The sequence below is a fragment of the Carcharodon carcharias genome, chromosome 10 (genome assembly GCF_017639515.1).
Source record: "Carcharodon carcharias isolate sCarCar2 chromosome 10, sCarCar2.pri, whole genome shotgun sequence".
NCBI lineage: Eukaryota > Metazoa > Chordata > Chondrichthyes > Lamniformes > Lamnidae > Carcharodon > Carcharodon carcharias.
In genome coordinates this window covers 78,064,240-78,084,693 of record NC_054476.1, presented here as the reverse complement: position 1 = coordinate 78,084,693, position 20,454 = coordinate 78,064,240, and the positions used below count along the sequence as shown (strand labels likewise).

General features: G+C 42.7%; 1 protein-coding gene across 3 annotated transcripts in view; it reads left to right on the top strand.

Moving 5' to 3' along the window:
* The window catches only part of traf6 (TNF receptor-associated factor 6), a 53,087-nt gene extending 45,302 nt beyond the window's left edge, over positions 1-7,785 (top strand). For all 3 annotated transcript variants that reach the window (XM_041198038.1, XM_041198037.1, XM_041198039.1), the window contains 2 exons: positions 351-428; positions 4,851-7,785. In XM_041198038.1, coding sequence (XP_041053972.1) covers positions 351-428; positions 4,851-5,789 — 1,017 coding nt within the window. In that variant the 3' untranslated portion in view covers positions 5,790-7,785. The remainder of the gene's footprint in view (positions 1-350; positions 429-4,850) is intronic.
* The last annotated feature ends 12,669 nt before the right edge of the window (positions 7,786-20,454 follow it).

Here is a 20,454-nt window from a genome sequence, read left to right as displayed (position 1 = left end):
TTATATTGCTGGTCCATGTATCCAGTTGATTCTTTGACTTTAATTTCAAATCCCTAGCTTAGTGATTATGATGTTTTCTGTGCCATGGTGGAGGGGAGCTGATTATCTGATCAGCTTGTGGTTGAGGGCATGAATTGTACTGAAAGTAATTTTGGTAGAATCTGCCCAACAGTCCTTCCTGCAGCAGTAGAGGGAACGGTGGGAAGATATGGGTTGGCGAAGTTCTAGAAGGAAGAGGAACACACCAGAGTAAATCCTTTGGACACTGCACTGCAAACTGATACATTTATCCTCCATTTCTATGCCTCACTTCTTGATTTTTAACTTAAATGCAACCGTTTTCTCTACAGATGCCGAATCATTACAACCTGGACTGTCCAAAAGCACCTGTTCCCTGCACATTTAGTGTCTTTGGCTGCCCAGAAAAGGTGAGTCAGTGCCGCAACGTTCCCTGTCATTGTAGAGTCTAATTCAAGGCATTTTTCAAGGGACTAACATAATCCTAATGTCTGCAACTAGTGTAAAATAAAGAACTATTGCCTCCTCACCCTAATAATTGTACCTCTGTGTTCTGGTTTAGAACAGGAAGTAAGTATGAGTTATGTTAATTTTAAGTGTCATCATTTATTTTAAATGGCTTAGTGGTTATTTAAAATAGGCAGGAGTTTATTAAAAAAAAATCCCGCTGTTCGCACACAAAGGAAAATGAAGCCCAAAAATTATTACATCTTCACTTCTAATACTGATAAACCATGAGCCAAGATACAATATGGATTACTCATAAGATCATAACATAAGAAATAGGAGCGGGAGTAGGCCATTTCACCCAGCCCTCCCCCCACCCCCTGATCCTGCGCTGCCATTCATAAGATCATGGCTAATCTGATTGCGACCTCAACTCCCTTGTTGATCAAAATTCTGTATAATTCAGCCTTGAATATATTCAATGACCTAGCCCCCACTGCTGTCTGGGGAAGAGATTCCTAAAGATTCATGACTCTCTGAGAGAAGAAATTCTTCATTTCCATCTTAAATGGGAGACCCCTACTTTTTAAACTGTGCCCCCTAGTTCTAGATTGCCCCACAAGGGGAAACATCCTCTCAGTATCCACCCTGTCAAGTCCCTTCAGAATCTTATATGTTTCAATAAGATCACCTCTTATTCTTCTAAACTACAGTGAGTACAAGCCCAACCTGCTCAATCTTTCCTCTTAAGACAAACCCTTCATCCCAGGTAACAACCTAGTGAATCTTCTGTGAACTGTCTCTAACGTAAGTATATCCCTCCTTTAAATAAGGAGACTGAAACTGTATGCAGTAGTCCAGGTATGGTCTCACCAATGCTGTCTACAGTTGTAGCAATATTTTTTACTTTTGTACTCCATTTCTCTGCAATAAAGGCCAATGTTCAATTTGCCTACCTTATTAGCTGTATGCAAGGACATCCAGATCCCTCTGAACCGCAGTATTATGCAGTCTGTCTCCATTCTAAACAATCTGCTTTTCTATTGTTCCTACTAAAGTGGGTGATCTCTTATTTTTCCATATTATACTCCATCTGCCAATTTTTTTGCCCACTCACTTAACCTATCTATATCCCATTGTATATCTCTGTGTCCACCTCATAATTTGTTTTCCTACCTATCTTTGAATGATCAGCAAATTTGCCTGCAACACACTGAAGCCCTTCATCCAAGACATTAATACGGTTTTGTAGATAGTTGAGCCCCCAGCACTGATCCCTGTGGCACCCCACTAGTTGCAGTTTGCCAAAAAATATCCATTTATTCCGACTCTGTTTCCTATTAGTCAGCCAATCTTCTATCCATGCGAATATATTACCCCCAACACCATGAGCTCTTATATAACTAAAAGCAAAATACTTCAGAAATCTGAAATAGAAACACAAAATGTTGAAAAAACTCAGCAGGTCTGGCTGCAGCTGTGGAGAGAGAAACCGAGAACTCCGTGAGCTGTATCTTTAGTTATCCTTTATGTGATACCTTATCAAATGTCTTGGAAATCCAAATACACTGCATCTACTGGTTCCCCTTTAACCATCCTACTTGTTACATCCTCAAAGAACTCAAATAAATTTGTCAAACAAAATTTGCCTTTCACAAAACCACAATGACCTGATTGTATTATTATTTTCTAAATGTCCTGCTACTGCTTCCTTAATAATGGATTCCAGCATGTTCCCAGTGATGGATGTTAGGTCATCTAGCCTATGGTTTCCTGCTTTCTATCTGCCTCCTGCCTTGAATAGTGATTTTACATTTGCAGTTTTCCATTCCACTGGGACATTCCCAGAATCTAGGGATTTTGGAAGATTACAACCAATGCATCCACTATCTCAGCAGCCACTTCTTTTAAGCCCTTAGGATGCTGGCCTTCAGGTCCAGGGGACTTGTCAGCCTTTAGTCCCGTTAGTTTTCCTAGCAATTTTTCCCTAGTGAAAGTGATTCTTTTAAGTTCCTCTCTTTTGCCCCTTGATTTTCTACTTTTGTTATTGGGATGTTTTTGTGCCTTCTGCCATAATACTAATAGTACCCCTGGGTACCAGTTACTCCTTGACCCCTGATCATTGTACAGTCTTGAGTAATGATTACTCCTGACAATTGTATGTCATATACTTGTCTAGAATAATGATTAGCCCTGATAATTATTTTAATCTGTGCATCAGTATAGAATAATTATACATCAGTGCACCAGCAGAGTAATGATTCCTCCTGATAGTTGTACCTCTCTGTACTGGCACAGAATACTAATTACCCTTAATAGTTATTCTGCTTGAATGCACAGATGTATAGTAATTACTCCTTGATAACTGAAAGTTCATGTACCAGCACAGAGTAATGATTACCCTTGATAGGAGACTTCCATGAAACTAGTTCGTCCCTTAATGCCAATAATGGGATGCTCTTCAGCTACAGAGCAAGGGCTGCTTCTGATTGTTGCATGCTCATATGCTAGAACAGGATAAGCAGATTGCTGCTCCAAGTGAGTCTGTATGCCACTAGAGAGTGAGGAATATTCCTGATGGTAAGCCCTTATGCCAGTATCTGTTACTGCTGATAATGGGATATGGGTGTACCAGCAGAGAATGGTTGAAGCTGCAGTTAGACAAACATATATATTATTGCCAACATTCATTTGGTCCAAATCTGGAGTGGTGTGACCAGACAGGATAAGAGCAAGGATAGAAAAGGAGAATTGAATTGAGTTATAGAAGGAGGTTATGGGGCTTTGCTGAAGCAATATATTCTAATCCCTTATTAGAGTCATTCCCTTTCAGCTGCTGACTCAGTTCAGTGGCTGTATGTAGCAACATTGCATATTCCTAACAACCCTCTGGGTGGAAGCATTTCCTCTAACTTCCTCAGAGGTGTGATTGGTAAACCTGGCAGTGTCAAAGAATGAGATAGCTGTGGGGGAGGCAAGAGCTCAAAACATTGTGGCAAGTTTAGAGAAATCTTTGTATATTCCAGGACTGTAGAGGTTATGCAATGAACAGAGCAGATAGCTCTGCTTGAAGTCACGTACAGTAACATTGTTGGCTACCCCCAATGCAGTTTATAAAACTATTTACCTCTCTGCCTTGGCAGCTAGAAAGCAAAATGCTGTTTTACCCAACTTTTGTTTTTTTAATTCCTGACGTGGGATGACATTATCATCATCCTGGCAGTTTCCAGTTGTTTTGCAGTTTAATAAGCATACTGGGTGCCCTTTTTTAAAAGCAGTCATTTTGTTCCCTTGACTTTGTTACCCTCTGTTCTTTCAATGACTCCCAATGCTCACACCTCAGAGAGGAAGTTTTAAATATGTAGAAAGCTGCACAGTGACATAAAATTAGAGCTAGGTTGTTCAGCAGTAATGTCAAGAAGCAGTTATTCACACAAATGGTAATGGAAATCTGGAGAACACCCCTCTAAAAAGCTGTTGTGACTGGGGTTCAAATGGAAATGTTAAAGACAAAATTGATTTTTTTTTTGTTACGGGCCTTAGGTCTTATAGAAGCAAAGCGGTAGATGGAGTTGAGGTACAGATCAGCCATGATTTAACTGAATGGTGCAACAGGCTTTAGGTGCTCAATGGTCTCCTTACTGTTCCTGTCATTAAGGTCTCTGCAGTGAGCGGTGAGCGTTGAGGCATCTTCTGAAAGTTGATGAGTCTCGAGTGTTGGCAGCACTGCCCTGTTCTCCCTCTCCCAACTCCACCCTGCCTTCCCCATTCCCCCCGCCACTTTATCTTAGGTAAGTCCTGCAGTCCTCACTTCCACCTAAGGCCCCTCAAACTGAAACATAGATTAAGTGCTCTTTTCTCTTGCAGACACTTACTAATCTGCTATGCGTTTTCACCATTTGCTGCTTTTTAAAAAAGGTTTCTAGTGCTTTCAATCTTTCTCTTTAACTTAATCCCAACAATCATATTTAGATTATTGGAGTCGTGTTCTCATCCTTGATCTCACCAGCCCTAAAAACCCCTGAGTCTCTCCGTTCCTCCAATTCTGGTCTCTTGAGAATTCCCACTTGCCTTCTCCATACTTCCCAATCCCCAATCATTTGTGACTATGCCTTCAGTTACAAAGCCTCCAAACTCTAAAAGCTCTACCTCTTTTTCCTCCTCTAAGACATTCCTAGCTCTTTAACCAAGCTTTGGTTTTGTCTGTCCTAATACTTCCGATGTGCTTCACGTCAGATTTTGCCTGATAATTGTCCCTTGGGACATTTTGCTATGTTAAAGGTGCCTTATAAATGTAACTTGCTGCCTTCATCAATAAGATTGATTAAATTTAATGCATGCTGTAGAATGGGGACCTGCTAACATGACTGCTTCAAATTATTCAGATGCAGAGGAACGATCTGGCAATGCACCTACAGGACTACACACAGGCCCACATGCGGATGATGGCCCAAACATTGCGCAGTGTGAGCACGGGACTAAACTCCCAGGTGTCCTGCATTGATATGTTGAGTTCAGAGGTCGACTTCCAGCCAGCAACACTCCCAGGGCCGCTGCAGGCATCGCACTTGCAGCCATCACCTCTGCCACTACCAGGGGCCTCAGCATCATGTGACTGCTCACCTCTAATCCATAACCTGAAGGAGACTGTCCACCAGCTGGAGGGGCGCCTGGTCCGGCAGGATCACCAGATCCGTGAGCTCATTGCCAAAATGGAAACACAGAGTGGTCAAGTGGGGGAGCTGAAGCGGGGTGTCCGTGCGCTGGAGGAGCGCCTCAGTGAGCTGGAGTCCCAGCAGTGCAATGGGATTTTTATCTGGAAGGTGGAAAACTTCAAAGCCCACCTGCAGGCACAAGCAGAGGACCAGCCCGTGGTGCTCCACAGTCCCGGTTTCTACACGGGCAAGCCAGGCTACAAGTTGTGCCTCCGCCTGCACCTGCAGACACCCAGTGCCCAACGCTGCTCCAACTACATATCGCTCTTTGTGCATACCATGCAGGGCGAGTATGACAGCTACCTGTCCTGGCCCTTCCAGGGCACCATCCGGCTCTCTATTCTTGACCAATCCGAGGGCCCCACCAAGCAGAACCACGAGGAGATCATGGAAAGCAAACCTGAGTTGCTGGCCTTCCAGCGGCCCTTCCAGGAGCGCAACCCTAAGGGCTTCGGCTACGTCACCTTCCTGCACCTCAAGGCTCTTAGTCAGCGCATGTATGTGAAAGATGACATGCTGCTGGTCCGCTGTGAGGTCATGACCAGGTCGGATCTGAACTGGATGAGGAAGAATGACTTCCAGTCCCGCTCGACAGAAGGCTGTCTGTGACACTTAGCTGGTGCCGCGCTGCCATTTAATAGCATAACTTTATGTTCTCAGGGCAAGGGCCTGGCCTATTACTATATAGCCAGTTAAGTGTGTTACTTTACATTGGGTAAGAAGAAGCCTACTTCCTCCTCCCTCGGTCACTGTGGGCAAAAACAGAATGGCCCATTGCTCTGAGTGCTTAAAAATCATTGGTTACAGACTAGTAATAGATACGTACTGGTAAATCTGAATTGATGTTGCTAGCCATTTATTTACAGAAGTTTATTTTCATATTTACATTTAACCATGTTATGATCTCCTGTATCAGTGTGACTAAGCTGATTTGTGTCTAATGTACATGACACCACACATCTATTGTATAATAAATGCGAATGTATATTTTTTTATGCTAGTCGAGCTTAAGGGACACTGGTGCTGGGAAGGGGCTGAATGTGCAAGAGGCTTGTTTCCTGTTCACAGATATAAGAGTTGTTTTCAATCTGATCCGCTATCCCCTGCTCAGACAAAAATTGAGTCCACACTTCAGTCCTGCCTTGCAAAGTGCATGTTCCAAGAGCAGAAACCTGGCTTCCTTTTGTGGCCTCATCAGGTTGCAGTTCCAAGTGCCAGAGGCTGGGCCTTTTTTTTCCCATTTTGCTGAGCTGCTTCCTCCTCCTTTCACTGATTTGCTCCCGCTTCTCCTGAAAACTTGTTTCTGTGCTGGGTGAGTTCCAGGACGTGTGCTAAGTACCATTCTTCAGGCCTGAGCCAAGACTGCCTTTCTCCATGCCCCTCTCCTTGCTTAATATCCATATTTCCAGCAATATTTGCTGAATGTGGTTTACCCTCTGTCTCCTACACCCCATTCCAGGGACATCCCTTCTGTCACTGCTGAAATTGGCTAACTTGGTTTAAGTCTGGCATGGAATATAGGACCTTCCTTAACTTGCTCCAACCTCAGAACAATCAGCATTATTTAAAGAAGAGCATGGGAGTTTTCCTAATGTCCTAGTCAACAGTTATCCCTTAGCTCCACACCACTTATGAATGACCATATAATCAGTTTTATTTCATTGCTGTTTGTGGGACCTTGCTGTGCATAAAGTGCCTGCCATGTTTCCCTACAATAGAACAGTGAGGGCATTGAAACACTTTGGGAATTTTAAAGGCATAAAAGGTGCTATGAAATTCCCAAAGTGTTTCAATGCCCTCACTGTTCTATTGTAGGGAAACATGGCATAAAAGGTGCTACATAATGGACCTGTCATGGTGTCTTCTGCCTGCTGGTGAAGTGAAAGAGGCTCCAGGTTCATGGGGAGCAGTCAGCTTTGTTTCATTATAAATGTGCCTCACCCTGGTAAAAGTAGTGGTGACCATATATTTGTTTTCACACAATTTCCCTGACAAAGATCATTACACCGGGGTAAGAAATTCCTCACCTTAACCATTCCCATTAATTCTGCCCTGTCCTCTGGCTTCTGATTTTTTTTTTTACAAAAGCACCTACGTTCCTGACTACTTATCCATCTCGGAATTAAAAACAAATCAGTGGAGTTCCTCCCCAGTGGTGTAGTCAGTGGGTAAAGGCCACCACCCATGAAATCCATGCAAGTCAGGTCAGCAGATTGACAGTCTGCTCTGTACCGCATGAGCTAGGGCAGCGGGTGAGATGCTGCAGTTGCCCTGAGCACTTCTGGGCTGGTTTGCAGACAAATCACCAGCCATCTCTTCTATTTACTCCAACTCTAGAAGTGTTGGAAGTTGGTGAGAACAGCATAGTGCTTTAGCTGAGATGACATTGATAGTTGAATGACCTGTGCAGCCTCCAGCAGAGAGAATAAACTCTTGGGGCAAGTGGTCTAAAGCACTTGCCATTCATAAAACAGTACAGCATCAGGCAACATCAGTAGATTGTTAAAAGAAAGAGTTGTTGAATGCTAGCTTGATCAATAGGAGTCGTCTAAGTGAGAGAGAAAAGTATGAGAATAAATATTTGATTAAAAAAATTTGAAAACAATGCAAGTTATGCTTTTGGATATTTTCTACCTTTTTGCCTCGAGTTTCAGCTTGTGTATTTTAGACTACTGTTGGATGAGGAACTTGGGTTCAAACCCTACTCCAGAGTCGTCTTCACATTCAGCATACATCACTTCAGTTCATTACTGAGAAATCGCTGCACTTTTGGGGTTTGAAATGCTGAACCAAAGCCCAGCTGCATTGGCAGGTCGAAATAAAAGATCCCATGGCTTTATTCAAAAAAAAATATGGGAGTTCTCCCAATGTCCTGGCCAACGTTTACCCCTTAACCAACACCATTTATGACCAGATAATTTTTTTTTCCATTTTTGTTTGTGGGGCTTTGCGCAAATTGGCTGCTGAACTTGGCTACAGTGCAATGGTGACAACACTTAAGCACTTCACCTTTTTTACAGTTATAGTGCACCCTGTGATCCTTGGACTGTTCATCTAAAGTATTTCTGTCAATCTAGTTTGCGTTTTTGAACTTATTTGGTGTCTTGATGGTTCAGAGAGTATACTAGCACTGGTTAAATTGTATTCAGAGCGGAGTTGGCATTTTCAGGAGAGGAGATGAAAAAAATTGATCTTCATTTTAGAAAAAATACCCACTCAACTTTGGTGAGTATTGCTCATTTGGAACATGAGTTGGTTTGTATGTGTTACCTGCACTCAGTTGTTCTCAGTGAGGCCTCACACTGCCTTAGAGGGCAAAGTTTATCAATCAGAATGGTTGTGGGCACTGAAAACTCTTTGAAGAGAGGCATAGAAGCCCTAGGTCCATGACCTTCAGATTGGATGGTTACTTTCTGAATGGCAAATATTTGGGCTACGGACATCATTGCAACTGAGTAACTTTCACCTTGAAAGCACCAGTAAGGAGCTGGATGTTGAGCTAGATCTGGAAATGTTGGTCTGTGACTCCATGGGATTTTTTTTTTCTTCTCTCACGTGCCCTCTTGTTCGTGCGCTCTCTCTCTCATACTGTTGTCCTCTGTCTCTGTATTTGGCCACCTTGACCTCTTACTGCTCCCTCTGTTGATTCAGGGTCATGGAAGGGATTGTAAAGGGATTTCAGGGGATAGGGATGGGGGCAGGCAAAATGCTTGGAGCAATGGGATAAGAGCGTGGTGAAACTAGACCTGGCACTAAAGATTGGAGGTAGATGGTATCCGTGTGTTGTACATGGCTATCTCACTTGAGGGTTTGTGATGTTGGGCTAGAGTTAGGCTGGTTTTTGGAGTCTGGCTAAATGAGGTGAGGCCTGACTATTGGCTGTCACTAGGGTCAAGAACTCCGGTGACTGGAGGCAGCTGTGGAGAAAGAATTGGAAGTTGGTAAGATTTTTTTTGGTGGTCCTCCACTGTCTCTAAATGATCAAACTGCTTGTCCAACATCCTGTACCAGATTAGCAGAAATTTCCAACTATTTGGAAGATTGAAGTCATTGATTACTGCCACAAATTCTGTTCATGACCTATAGGTTTAACTATTCCAACACAAACCTGACCAGCCTCCCACTTTCCACCCTCTATAAACTTGAGATTTAAAACTCTACCCAGGTTCTAACTCGTGCCAAGTCCTGTTCAATCATCACCCCTAACCTCACTGACCACACTAGCTCCCAGTTAAGCAACATGTCAATTTTAAAAGTTTTGTGCTCTACCCAGTCTATTCTAACTGACCCTGCACTCATTGCACGGGTGAGTCTATTCTAACTGACACTGCACTCATTGCATGGGTGAGTCTATTCTAACTGATCTAACAGCACCGAAAAGTCGCAACGGACATCTTATGTGTCAGTGCGAATGTTAAATCAACCTTCTTGAACTGCCTGAACCCTTGACACTGTTGAGTCTTAGAATGGTTACAGGCCAAATGGAGGCCACTTGGCTCTTTGCAAGAATAATTTACACCTTGTTACTCCTCTGCTCTTTTCCTGTAGTCCTGCAAATTTTTCCTCTTCAGATAATGATCCAATTCTCTTTTGAAAGCCATGATTGAATCTGCCTGAACCACACTCTCAGTGCATTCTAGATCCTAAGCACTTGCTGCATAAAAACATTTTCACATGTCGTCATTAATTATTTTGCTAATCACTTTAAATCTGTGCCCTCTGATTTTTGACCCGTCCACCAATGGGAACAGTTTCTCCCGATCTACTCTGTCCAGCTCCCTCATGATTTTAGGTACCTCTATCAAATCTCTTCTCAAATTCTCTTCAAAAAGAACAGTCACACCTTCTGCACTCTTTCTTTGTAACAAAAGTTCTTCATTCCTAGAAACATTTTCGTGAATCTTTCCTACACCCTCTCTAATGCCTTCACTTATTTTCTTAAAATGCTGTACCCGGAACTAGAGCGAAATACCCCAGTTGAGAGTGAACCAAGTTTGTCATAACTTCCTTGCTTATGTACTCCTTGCTCCTTTATATAAAATTCAGGAACCCTATGCTTTATTGACTGTGTTCTCAACCTGTCCTGCCATCTTCAATGGTTTGTGCACATATGCCCCAGGTCCCTCTGTTCTTGCATCCCTTTTAGAATTGTACCCTTTATTTTATACTGCCCCTCCCTGTTCTCTTAGCAAAATGAATTACTTCACATATGTCTCGTATGTATACTACAGATCCCTAAATAGTGAAAGGGAGATAGAAGAACAAATATGTCAGCAAATTTCTGCTTGTAAGAACAAGAGGGCAATAATAGTAGGAGACTTCAACTATCCCAATATCAACTGGGATTCAAACAATATAAGGGGCACTGAGGGAGAAAAATTCATGCAGTGTGTCCAGGAAAATTTTTTCAACCATTTAGTGACAAACCCAACGAGAGGAGATGCAATTCTAGACCTAGTCTTGGGGAACGAAGAAGGGCAAGTGGATGAAGTGACAGTTGGCGACCATATCGGGGACAGTGATCACAATTCAGTTAGATTTAGCATTACCATGGAAAAGGACAGAGATAAGGCTGGAGTAAAAGTCTTGAACTGGGGGAAGGCAAATTTCGCAGAAATGAGTAGGGACTTGGCTGAGGAGGACTGGACAGCACTGCTGGAGGATAAAACATTGGAAAACCAGTGGGAAGCACTAAAAATTGAGATCCTAATTGTACAAAGTAGACATGACCTCTACAAAAATAAGAGTGGTACTGCCAAATCTAGACCCCCCCCCCTGGTTGTCTAGAGGAATACAGGGGAAGATCAAACAGAAAAAGAAAGCCTACGATAGGCACAAAGAACTAAGTACTGCAGATAGCCGAGTGGATAGGAATATAGGAAGTGCAGGGACAAAGTAAATAAGGAAATCAAAGAGAGGGCATGAAAAAAGATTAGCAATTAAAGTTAAAGATAACTCAAATATGTTTTATTAATGCTAAAACGTTAGTTAAGGATAAAGTGGGACCTATCAGAGATGAAGATAGAAACTTGCATGTAGACGCAGAGGCTGTGGGGTTTTGAATGAATATTTTGTCTCCGTGTTTACAAAGGAAAGGGTGGATGTAGATATACTAGCCCAGGAGGAACACTGCGAGATATTGGACGGGATAGTCATAAAGAGAGAGGAAGTACTCAAAGGATTGAAATCCTTGAAAGTTGAAAAGTCACCAGGGCCAGATGGATTGTTTCCGGGGCTGCTGAAGGAAGTCAGGGAGGAGATAGCAGATGCTCTGAGGATGATTTTCCAATCTTCACTAGATACAGGGGAGGTACCGGAGGACTGGAGAAATGCAAACGTGGTTCCATTGTTTAAAAAGGGATCAAAGGAAATGCTGAACAATTATAGGCCAGTTAGTCTTACATCGGTGGTGAGCAAATTAGTAGAATCAATCCTGAGAGATAGGATTAACTGTCATGTGGAAAGGCATGGACTAGTCAGGGATGGTCAGCATGAATTTGTTAAAGGAAGGTCTTGCCTCACAAATTTGATTGAATTCTTTGAGGAAGTGACAAGAAGGGTTGATGAAGGTAGTGCAGTGGATGTTGTGTACATGGATTTTAGCAAGGCATTTGACAAGGTTCCACATGGCAGATTGGTCAGGAAAGTAAAAGCCCATGGAATTCAGGATAATGTGGCAAACTGGATAAAAGGTTGGCTTTGTAACAGGAAACAAAGGGTAATGGTCGATGGATGCCCTTGTGAATGGAAAGTTGTCTCAAATGGTGCTTCACAGGGCTCGGTGTTGGGATCCTTGCTGTTTGTGTTATATATTAACGATTTGGACGTGAACGTGGGGGGCACGATTGGGAAATTTGCAGATGACACAAAGATTGGCCGAGTAGCGGATAGTGTAAAGGATAGCCATAATCTCCAAAATGATATAGATGGGTTGGTGGAGTGGGCGGTAAAGTGGCAGATGGATTTTGTGAGGTCATACATTTAGGGAGGTCAAACAGTTACAGGGATTACACAATAAATGGGAATATACTGAGAAGGATAGATGAAGTGAGAGATCTTGGCGTACAAGTACACAGGTCCCTGAAGGCAGCAGTTCAAGTTGACAAGGTTGTAAAGAAGGCATATGGAATGCTCTCCTTCATTGACAGAGGTATAGAAAATAAAAGTAAGGATATAATGTTGGAATTGTATAAAACACTGGTGAGGCCACAACTGGAGTATTGTGTGCAGTTCTGGTCACCACATTACAGGAAGGACATAATAGCTCTGAAGAGAGTGCAGCAGAGTTTTACAAGGATGTTGCCAGGGTTAGAAAAGTGTAGCTATGAGAAGAGATTGGATAGGTTGGGGTTATTTTCCTTAGAACAAAGAAGGCTGAGAGGTGACTTGACTGGGGTGTACAAAGTTATGTGGGGAATAGATATAGTGGACAGGATAAAATTGTTTCCCTTGGTGGAGAATTCTAGAACCGGGGACATAGATTCAAGATAAGTGGCAGAAGGTGTAGAGGGGACATGAAGAAGAACTTTTTTTACGCAGAGGATAGTGGGTGCCTGGAATTTGCTGCCCAAGTTGGTGGTAGAGGCAGAACTTTAAACTCTTTTAAAAAGTACCTAGATCTGCACCTTAAGTGCTGAAAGCTGCAGGGCTATGGGCCAGGTGCAGGAAGGTGGGATTAGAAAGGGCACCTGGGTGTCCTCAGGCTGGCATGGACAAGATGGGTCAAATGGCCTTCTGTGCTGTAACTTTTTTATGGTTCTCTGGATTAAATTTCACCTACCGTAGATGGTGACCTCGTCATCCTCCAATCTCTCTCCACTGTTGTCCAGCTGAATGGATCCACTCACAAGGTTCCATTTTTAATCTGTGTAATCATAGTCAGAATATCTCCTGAAATGGCTTGTCTTCCTGTTTCCACACTGTTAGCTCTATGTTCTGCTAAACAAAGATCTAACCTCGGTCTCCTATTTCTTATCTACTGTACATGCTGGCCCTCAAAGACATCATCCGAAAACACAGTGTGGAAAGTTCCTCCAGCTACCTATTGGGAAGATTGAAGTCATTCCCTTAGGTCCCTCCATTCTCTAAGAAACTCCATTCCTTAGCTACTAACATCATCCCTCTCGTTGGCAACTGAGAGACTGAAACAGACTGTTAGCAATCTTAATATTATAATTAACCTTGAGAAGACATATTACTACAACCGTCAAATTCCACCTCTGTAGCATCGCCTGACTCTACCCCTGCTTTAGTTCACCTATTTTTGAAACTTTCATTCGTGCCTTTGTTACCTCCTACACTGTACTATTCCAACATGCTCCTGGCTGGTCTCCCATATTCTAAACTTTGTAAACTTAAGGTCAATGAAAACTCTGCTCTCCTGTCCTAACTCACACTAAGTCCTGTTCACCCATCATTCCTGTGCTCGCTGACCTACAAAGGCTCCCGGTTAAGCAGAGTCTTGATTTTAAATTCTCAATCTTGTTTTCTAATATCCCTGTGGCCTCGCCCCTCTCTATCACTGTAATCTCCTCCAGCCCTAGAACCCTCCAGAATATCTCTACTCATCTAATTCTGGCCTCTTGACCATCCCTGATTTTAATCCCCTTTCTATTGGCAGCTGTGCCAGACACTTCCTAGGTGCCAGGCTTTGGAATACCTTCCCTAATCACCCTCCCTCTCTTCCCTCCATTGGGATGCTCTTTAATACCTACCTCTTTGGCCAAGATTTGACCATATGCCCTAATATCATCCTATGTGGCTGTGTCTTTTTTGCATATTAATGCTCCTGTGAAGCACTTCGGCATGTTTTATTACATTAAAGGCACTATATAAACATATTGTTTTTGTAATTAATCCTGCACTCACTGCACTGGGAGCAGTCTATTCTGACTGATCTCGCACTCTTTCCACTCTATTCTAACTGTTTCCCCACTTGCTCTACTCTTTCCACTCGATTCTGACTAACTCCCCACTCATTCTACTCTGTCCAGTCTATTCTCACAGATCCCGCTCTACTGTGTTGGGGGAAGTCTTATTTCCACAACATTAAAATACTCTTGGTTACAGATCCCTTTTCTTTGCACATGCAGATTCCTCTCATTGTGGGGCAGGGAATCTAATGTTTAATTTATTTCTTGATAAAGATTTAAAATCTAATAATGTTATCTTCATTTGCTCAAACCCAGCTCATTTAGCTGCTTGAGGGTAATTCCATACTCCCAAGGTAGTAAATGATGTAAATAAATTGTTTTAAAAGCTCCATCTTATTTATATAGTCTCCCTGCAGCCTCGGAATACTGGCCCTTAATACAAAATTGTTGCTGTCAAAGATTGTTTAAAAAGTTAACCCAGTATAAAGAATTGCAGTTACTATTGACGTCGCATTTATTTTATTATAACATATTAATAGATGTTGCAATAGGATCACAGCCCTGTAAGACAACATATTACAAACCTTTACATATTCAGTGTGTTTAAAGTCAGAAGTATTTAGATGGTAGCTCCCAATGCAGCAATCTCTACCACAGAGAAAGACAAAGCAGAGCCATTATGACATAACTGTCACCGCCCCGTCACTTGTTCTGATTTGGATATGTGCTGGAGTTACTTCATTGTCACTGGGTCAAGATCTTAGAGTTCCCAACTTAACACCATTATGGGAGCACCATCACCACTAGCACTGCAGGTGTTGAAGGAAAAGGCCCACCACCATCTTAACCGATGAATAACAAAAGTTTTCAAGCATTATGTAGCCACGTGGTGGCTAAAAAAACGGATGTTACGTTGCCCATTGTAGCCTCCCATAAACTCTTGGCTGCACTTCTCTCTTTCTACTTTGTTTTCTCTTCATTGTAACAGTCATCACCTGGATGGCTCCCTCCTAGGAAGGAGGGATTTGATTTTCCATTCCCACTCCTGCCTCTTCTCGTTGCAAGGCCACAAACATTCATATGTTGCTGTCTGGCATCCCCGACTCATTAATTGATGTCATGAACATTGGAAATGTTAGCATGTAGCTGTGGTTTGCAGGATCTTGCCTCCGGTGTTAGCCAGCATCTGGGGAACACTGACTCACATTTGGTAATGGAGGTCTTTTACTTGCCAGTGGGAGTGGAGCTGGGATGCCTTTGAGATTACTGGAATGCCCTTGGGATTATAGGATTCCTGTTTGAATTGCTGGTTATTGCTTCTTCCCTGGATTGGATGTTGCCTTGTTTCACTTACATGGCAGCATCTAAAACTACAATAAACTCTTCGCTTTTAATGACAGATGAGTATTGGGTTTGCTTTTTCTCCCTCTGATATTCCCTTCAAATTTCTCTCCTCAATCCCTCTCTCCTGAAAGCACTGACTCCTTGCTGAGGGGTGATTCCTTGGGTGACTCAGCGTTGTAATTAAATGGAAATTCAGGGAGTCACAGCATGATGTTCACCCATAATGGCCTCATGCACATTAACTTCCATCAGGGAAAGATTCACTTTATGCGTGGGCTGGTTAGAATGTGGAATTCTAAGCCATAAACCTCTGTTGAAGCAGAGCTTATGACTAGGTAGATAAGAATGAAGCTGGTGAGTGCAGTTCCGTGCAGCTAAACGAGAATGGAGAGTATTGTGAAGTTGCAGGTAGTTTGAAAAGGATAAACTGAAGCGAAGCTTAATCTCGAAAAAAGAGCCCATTTAAAAACAACCTCGCCGACCAATTAATGGGAAATCCAAACATCACTAGGAAAACTGATACCTTGTCTGGTAGCAGAGCTCTTGACCAGTGAAATACTGCTTATACAATTCTGCTGGGATAAGCGAGTCAGATTTACCAGACTAAATACTGGAAACCAGATTACAGATGGTGATGATCTGGAAATTTGAATTAAAATGGTAGCAGGGTAAAAGCAGTTTATATGAGAGGATTGGAAATTGAGTTTACAGTCAGGTTAATGAACTGATTAGAGGCTTTTTGTTCTGGTAAACTGGGGTGTCTCATGCTGAATTCTAACACCATGGTTGTGAGGATCTAAACTAAACCACTGAGACATCCACAAGGGTTTGACCCATAATACACATATCTCCTATACATACACACCCCACTTAGCTAAATTCAGAGGACATGGGCACAAGTTGCTAAGATTTAAGGCCAAGGGACCATATGAACATACAAATTAGGAGCAGGAGTAGGCCACACAGCCTCTCGAGCCTCAGTAAGATCATGGCTGATCTCAACCCCGCCTTCCTGTCGATAACCTTTCACCCCCTTGTTAATCAAGAATCTATCTAGCTCCACCTTAAAAATGTTCAAAGACTCTGCTTCTACTGCCTCGAGGAAGAGAGCTCCAAAGACTCTCGACCCTCTGAGAGAAAAAAATTCTCCTAATCTTTGTCTTAAATAGGCGATCCTTTATTTTTAAATAATGACCCCTAGTTCTAGATTCTCCCACATGAGGAAGCATCCTCTCCATATTCACCCTGTCAAAACCCCTCAGGATCTTATATGTTTCAATTAAGTCACCTCTTACTCTTCTAAACTCCAGGGGATACAAGCCTAACCTGTCCAACCTTTCCTCATAAACCAACCCTCCCATTCCAGGTATTAGTCTCATAAACCTTCTCTGAACTGCTTCAAACACATTTATACCTTTCCTTAAATAAGGAGACCAATACTGTACACAGTGGCCTCACCTGTGCCCTGTACAACTGAAGCATAACTTCCCTACTTTTGTAATCAATTCCACTCACAATAAACAATAACATTCTATTAGCTTTCCTAATTAACCGCCGTACCTGCAAACTAACCTTTTGCAATTCATGCACTAGGACACCCAGATCCCTCTGCATCCCAGAGCTCTGCAATCTCTTACTATTTAGATAATATACTTTTTTATTCTTCAGGTCAAAATGGACAATTTCACATTTTCCAGATCTTTGCCCACTTACAACCTATTTCCTGGTGGGTTTTTTCTTTATTCTCTCATGGATAAAGGCATCACTGGCAAGGCCAGCATTTGTTGCCTATCCCAAATTGCCCTTGAACTGAATGGCTTGTTAGGCCATTTCAGAGGGCAGTTAAGAGTCAAGGTACTGGTGGATAAGGATAACAGGAGTCCTTGGGTTAAGGTGCTTAATTGGGGGAAGGCTAATTGTAACAATATTAGGCAGGAACTGAGGAATCTAGACTGGAGGCGGATATTTGGGGGCAAATCAACAACTGACATGTAGGGGCTTTCAAACATCAGTTGATAAGAATTCAGGACTGGCATGTTCCTGCTAGGATGAAGGATAAGTATGGCAAGTTTCAGGAACCTTGGATAACAAAGGCTATTGTGAGATTAGTCAAAAAGAAAAGGGAAGCATTCATAAGGGCTAGAAGGCTGGGAACAGATGAAGCCCGTGGAGAATATAAAGAAAGTAGGAAGAACTTTGAGCAAGGTGTCAGGAGGGCTAAAAGGGGTCATGAAAAGTCACTGGCAACCAGGATTAAGGAAAATCCCAAGGCCGTTTATACATATGTAAAAAGCAAAGGGTAGGCCCACTCAGGGACAGAGGTGGGAATCTGTGTGTGGAGCTAGAAGAAAAGGGAGAGATACTAAATGAATACTTCTCATCAGTATTCACCAAAGAGAAGAACTTAGCGGTTGATTTGTCTAGGGAAGAGTGTGTAGATAGCCTGGATCGTGTTGAGATCAAAAAAGAGGAGGTGTTAGGTGTCTTGAAGAATATTAAGGTGGGTAAGTCCCCAGAGCCAGATGGGATCTACCCCAGAGTGCTGAGGGAGGTAAGGGAGGAGATTTCTGGGGCCTTGACAGAAATCTTTGTATCCTCACTGGCTATGGGTGAGGTCCCAGAGGACTGGAGAATGGCCAATGTTGTTCCATTGTTTAAGAAGGGTAGCAGGGATAATCCAGGAAATTACAGGCCGTTGAGCTTTACGTCAGTGCTAGGGAAATTATTGGAGAAGATTCTTTGTGACAGGATTTACTATCATTTGGAAGCAAATGGGCATATTAGTGAGAGGCAGCATGGTTTTGTGAAAGGGAGGTCGTGTCTCACTAACTTGATTGAGTTTTTCAAGGAAGTGACAAAGATGATTGACGATGGAAGGGCAGTGGCTGTTACATACATGGATTTCAGTAAGGCCTTTGACAAGGTCCCTCATGGCAGACTGGTACAGAAGGTAAAGTCGCACGGGATCAGAGGTGAGATTGCAAGATGGATACAGAATTGGCTTGGTCATAGAAGACAGAGAGTAGCAGTGGAAGGGTGCTTTTATGATTGGAGAGCTGTGACTAATGGAGTTCCGCAGGGATCAGCGCTGGGACCTTTGATGTTTGTGGCATACATAAATGATTTGGAGGAAAATGTAACTGGGCTAATTAGTAAGTTTGCAGATGACACTAAGGTTGGAGGAGTTGCAGATAGTGAAGAGGATTGTCAAAGGATACAACAGGATATAGATCAGTTGGAGACTTGGGCAGAGAAATGGCAGATGGAGTTTAATCCGAACAAATGTGAGGTAATGCATTTTGGAAGGTCTAATACAGGCAGGAATTATACAGTAAATGGCAGAACCCTTAAGTGCATTGACAGGCAGAGGGATCCGGGTGTACAGGTCCACAGGTCACTGAAAGTGGCAAGGCAGGTGGATAAGGTAGTCAGGAAGGCATATGGCATGCTTGCCTTCATTGGCAGGGGTATTGAGTATAAAAGCTGGGAAGTCATGCTGCAGCTGTATAGAACCTTGGTTAGGCCACACTTGGAATATTGCGTGCAATTCTGGTCACCGCATTACCAGAAGGATTTGGAGGTGTTGGAGAGGGTGCAGAGGAGGTTTACCAGGATGCTGCCTGGTCTGGAGGTTATTAGCTATGAGGAGAGGTTGGAGAAACTCGGATTGTTCTCACTAGAGCAACGGAGATTGAGGGGCGACTTGATAGAAGTTTACAAAATTATGAGTGGCATGGACAGAGTAAATAGTCAGAAGCTTTTTCCCAGGGTGGAAGAGTCAATTACTAGGGGACATAGATTTAAGGTGAGAGGGGAAAACTTTAGAGGAGATGTGCAGGGCAAGTTTTTTACACAGAGGGTCATGAGTGTCTGGAATTTGCTGCCAGAGGAGGTGTTGGAAGCAGGTACAATAGTGATGTTTAAGAGGCAGCTTGACAAATACATGAATAGGATGGGAATAGAGGGATACAGACCCCGGAAGTGCAAAATGTTTTAGTTTATGTGCAATATGATCAGTGCAGACTTGGAGGGCGGAAGGGCAATAGATTAGGTCTCTGGATTACTAATCCAGCAACATTGCCACTACACCACTGTCTCCCCACTAGCCTCCTTCTGTCCTCTTCACAACTTACTTTCCTACCTCTCTTTGTGTCGTCGGCAAATTTAGCAACCATACCTTAGGTCCCTTCATCCAAATCATTTATATAAATTGTAAAAATCTATTGCTCTAGGGAACATGGATTCAAATCCCACCATAGCAGCTGGTGGATTGAACAATGGGAACAAAGAAAAGTACAGCACAGGAACAGGCCCTTTGGCCCTCCAAGTCTGCGCCGATCATAATGCCCTTCAACTAAAACATTTTGCACTTCTGGGGTCCGTATCCCTCTATTCCCTGAGAGCCAGGCACTGATCCCTGTGGCTAACCACTCGTTGCATCCTACCAATCAGAAAATGACCCATTTATGCCTACTCTCTGCTTCCTGTTAGCTAGCCAATCTTCTATCCATGCCAATAAGTTATCCCTACACCATGAGCTTTTATTTTCTGCAATAACCATTGATGTGGCACCTTATCAAATGCCTTCTGGAAATCTAAGCACAGTACATCCATTGGTTCCTCTTTATCCACGCACCTGTGACTCCTTCAAAGAACTCCAATAAATTAGCTAAACATGATTTCCCTTTCACAAAACCATGTTGACTCTGCCTGATTACTTTGAATTTTTCTAAGTGACCTGCTGTAACGTCTTTAATAATAGCTTCTAACATTTTCCCTATTCTAATGGAATAATATGGGGGATTTTGGAAAATTAAAACCAAAACATCAACTATCTCATTACTTGCTTCCTTTAAGATCCTAGGATGAAGTCCATCAGGACCCAGGGTCTTGTCAGCCCACAGCTCCAATGATTCACTCAATACCACTTCCCTGGTGATTGTAATTTTCTTGAGTTTCTCCCTCCCTTCCACCTCCTGATTTACAGCTAATACTGAGATGTGCACAGGGATATTGCTGGACTTGATGAAAGAACTTGCATTTTCACAGCCTTAAAA